The 4,040-nt window shown below is 61.3% G+C and overlaps 1 protein-coding gene across 1 annotated transcript in view; it reads left to right on the forward strand.

The window, feature by feature from the left end:
- The window catches only part of LPCAT1 (lysophosphatidylcholine acyltransferase 1), a 72,907-nt gene that overhangs the window by 43,040 nt on the left and 25,827 nt on the right, over positions 1 to 4,040 (forward strand). The window contains exons 15-18 of the mRNA XM_011964739.1: positions 305 to 544; positions 652 to 808; positions 1,151 to 1,237; positions 1,896 to 2,023. Coding sequence (XP_011820129.1) covers positions 305 to 544; positions 652 to 808; positions 1,151 to 1,237; positions 1,896 to 2,023 — 612 coding nt within the window. The remainder of the gene's footprint in view (positions 1 to 304; positions 545 to 651; positions 809 to 1,150; positions 1,238 to 1,895; positions 2,024 to 4,040) is intronic.

Below are 4,040 nucleotides of genomic sequence, written 5' to 3' on the forward strand. Positions count from 1 at the left end.
CCGCAGTGGTCACCCGGGTCTAGTGTTGGGGTCTGCACCCGTGACGTGGGAAGTGTTGCCGTGAGCAGGCACTGGGTCTCTCCCGCAGTGGTCACTCGGGTCTAGTGTTGGGGTCTGCACCCGTGATGTGGGAAGCGTGGCAGTGAGCAGGCAGCAGAGTCCACTGTTCTTTCTGCGCTGAGTCTGTTTGGAATTCTGCATACCCTTGGGCATGTCAGAGGGTCCACCTGGATCCTGTCGTCTCCCTTGGGCTACTTTAGAAAGTCGTGGCTCTCATCAACTGTGCCCACACTGGGGCATGCAGACCTGTTCTCCGGGGTTGGGTCAGAGCCACGTGGAAAAGCCAGTACCTCGCTTGGACTGGCACCGGCCGCCCTGCCTCTGGGGCCGTACAGAGTGTCTGGGCTTTTATGGGAGCTGGGTCGAGGAAGTGTGCAGTCGCTTGCCTACGTGTGCCGCCGTGGTTTCCGGGCCTGTGGCCATCCTCCTCCTGCTCAGATGCACGTGCTCTCACCCTCCACCCTCCTGGTGCAGCAGGCAGATGGCAGGTTTTGTTGCTAGCAGAGCGTTCAAAGTGCAGCTCCATAGAAGGTACTGGGTCTTCCCATTCCACTGTCTTCACCATGTGTGGTTCTGAGTCATTCTGATCAGAACCAGAGATGCAGAGGGTGGAGGCGGCACCCAGTGACCAAGAATCCACGTGCCCCCTCCACACTGGGCCCATGCCTGGGCATGGCCTGTGGGCAACCTTGATGAAGGCTGAAAGTGGGCTGTGTTTCCAAGGCTCCCGGCAGAAGACAGCTGGCAAGTACGTCAGGTCTTGTTCCTCGGCAGGTGTGGGGCCAGGGTCCGTGCCGGGCCCTGTCTTCAAGGGCAGGCGTTCCTCGGGAATGGAGCCTCGTGCCTGCGGGGAGGCCCCTGGGGAGGGCCATCGCCTTGCCCTTTGGAGCTGGCAGCCCTCGTGTAGATGTGAGGAGGGTGTGTGAGCACCTCTCAACGCATATTACAAAACCGAGGGGAGTCACGGGGGTGCCCGGCGGGAGCTCACTGCGTGCAGTCCAGGAAGGGCGCTCACTGTGCCCCAGGTGGGTTCCACGGTGTCTGGGGAGACGACACGGCAGCTTGATCCCATCCCCGTCTCCATTTCCAGTGGGTCCAGCTGTGAGTTCCGCATGTCACCCTCAGGCACAGAGTTCCGGCTGCCTCGAGTCACATGTTCGGAATCTCGCAGGCCCTCGTGCGTCTTAGCTGGATACTTTTTAGTGAGGTTTGGAGCCTCCTGTTTGGAGGTGAAATTGGTGTGTGGTGCGTGATCCTGACGCCTCGTGGGGGAGCCCTCCAGAGCTGTGGGGTTCTCCTGCCTTGAGCCTGACGCCAGAGGCACCCACACCTCCCTGGTGTCTTGGGCTCAAGCTGCCCCCAGCTCCCCGGTGGCCCGCCCACTCAGACCCCTCCCTCCACCTTCCATCAGATCGCCTGATGTTGGGGTCACGTTGCTGGGGTCACCCCTGTTTGGGCACCACTGCCAACTCCCCGCCTTCATCCCCGGAGACCTTCCTGCATCGGGCCCAGCCTCCAGCCTCAGGCTCCTGGAGCCTCTGCCAGGGTCCTCCTGGGCCCGGGGCCTTCTTTCTCCTGAGCGTCTCCTGTCTGTGCTGCACTGTCCACCTGAGTCCCCTGTTGCAGACCCAGGCCAGGGGTGCCAGGGAGTCCCTGGGCTTGGCCGCCTCTGAGGTGGGAGTGACAGAGCTCAGCAGAGCCCCGTGGGGTCTGCTGGATGTGGTGGGTTCCGGCAGGGCTGGGACCCTCAGGCTCTGCAGGGATCGAGTTGCACCTGAAACAGGCCCATGTGGGGCCTTCCTCTCCAGTGTCCTCACTCACCCTCTTTGTCAAAGGGCACTAGAGCAGGATCGGCTGACTGGGTGCCTGGAGACCCCTCCTGGAAGGTCCTGGGCCCACACCCTCCACATGCCCACACCCCACCTGCCTGCCAGCTCCGAGCTCTCAGAGCAGAACGCAGACAGTGAGAAGGCCCTAGGATGCTGTGTGGGTCCAGCAATGGCACCGACTGCCTGAGGATGCAGAGGCTGGGCCTGCCGAATGTGGCTGCCGGGAGTGGACGCAGCTTTCCCTGGGCCACAGTGGCCTCCCTGCACTGGCTATGAGCAGACATGGCTGCGGTTCTCCCTGGGCTGCGGTGGCCTCCCTGCACGGGCTGTGCCCAAATGTGGACATGGCTCTCCTGGGCCATGGTGGACTGTTTCTTCCTGTGGGGTGGGCTGTGGGGGATGGGCATTATGAGTAAGGGGTGATGGCCTTCTGGGGGCCTCAGGGGTCTCTGCTGAGCCATCTTCCAGCCTCATTGTTGCAACTAGTGAAGTTAGACCCATGCCCAGCACAAGCTATGTGTGAATATGGAGGTTTCTGCGCAGTTTAGAAGCCTGCGCCTCCTCCCCTCAGCTTTTTTCCTGCGTTCAGGAGCCCTGGGCTCTGACTCCCTCGTCTTGGTTTCTCCCAGCCTGACCCTTGTGCAGCCTGCCCTGGGTGCCTGGTGCTGGTGGGGTCTGGGTGCTGCTGACCCTCAGGGGCCCCTGGGAGACTAGGGAGGCCGGAGACCCCTGCAGACTTTCCCACCGGGATTTCCATGAAGTCACTGACCTTTCAGGCTCGTGGGGGGGTTTCTGCGCTCTTGGGGACTTTCCCAAGCGGTCCCCAGTGTGTTGAGGTGTTCTTTGATTCTTACTTTCTTCAGTGATGTCCCCTTGACACGTGGTTGAGATGGTCAGCTGAACTGCAGCAGCAAAGCCATTATCACCCGCAGCAGCTCTCGCCACTCCATGTGCGCTCCTGGGCTCGGTCCTGGGCAGTGAGGACTGTTTCTCCACACTGCATGTCTGAGGGGCTGGGGCTCGGCTGCCAGGCGTTGGAGCTGGGGCTTGAGCCTGGGTCTGTGCCAGCCCTGCCGTCCTCCGCCTCCCTGACACAGCCAGCCGTCCACCTGGGTACACAGAAGTGCAGGGTGAACTGCGTGAGCTCGTTCCTAGATGCTGCTGAGCCCACAGCAGGAAAGGGGCAACCCAGCACTGGACATGGGGGAGCTACGGCACACAGGCCAGGGACTTGGGGTGCCGGCTGGACACCAAGGCTGCAGGCGGATGTCCTGCATGAGACGAAAGCTGAGTGGGTTGGGCTGTCAGCTCGAAGTTTCAGCCCTGACACGGGCCTCTGGCCTCAGGCCACCGCGAAAGGAGAAATGGCCCTGGGGACATGGCCCTGGGGACAGATGCTCCTGGCAGCTCCAGGGGCAAACATGGGCTCCATTCTCCCAGAATCGTGCAGAATCCCGCAGCCAGGACCAACCCCAGATTCCTGACCACAGTGGCACTCACTGGCAGCCTGGGAGGAATGTGCTGCCTGGGGATTGACCTGTGTGGCCTCAGGTTGTCAGGCAGGGGAGCCCTTCTCAGACCGCCTGTCCTGTTCTAAAACTTGAGTACTTCTAATGCCTGAGTTTTCCAGTTAAAAACAAAATCTTTCGATAGACATTTCAATAGAATTTAAAATAGAAACAGAATCCACAGAGTCCATGGTGCCTTGCTCCAGCCCACAAGGGCACAGCTTCAGCCAGTGAGAAGGCGGAGCAGCAGCTGGGTGCGGCCACAGTTCCACTGGGAACAGGAAGGTTCCTGAGCCTCCATGGCCTATGGCTCTAGCTGGGCCTCGGTGGGGCTCCTCCTGATTCATTGGGAGCCCATCAGGTGGCAGCCGCTCAGAGACAGAGGCAGGTCCCAGGCAGGTCCTGCTGCAGCTGTGACCAAGTCTGCCTGTCCTTCAAGCTGAGCCCCAGGGCAGGTGAGGGTGGTGGGTGGGGCCCCAAGGCAGATGTGTGTGCTTGGTGGGGGCAGATCCTGACCCCATCAGGTGGATGGGCATGGCCGGTGATGAGGACCCTCACTTCCCACCGACGCCTTCCAGCTGGTGCGAGATGTTATAACAGAAAGTGTCCCTTGGCCGGGGAGTGCCCCTGGCCGAGGTTCCCG

The sequence above is a fragment of the Mandrillus leucophaeus genome, unplaced genomic scaffold, assembly GCF_000951045.1.
Source record: "Mandrillus leucophaeus isolate KB7577 unplaced genomic scaffold, Mleu.le_1.0 Scaffold702, whole genome shotgun sequence".
Taxonomy (NCBI): Eukaryota; Metazoa; Chordata; class Mammalia; order Primates; family Cercopithecidae; genus Mandrillus; species Mandrillus leucophaeus.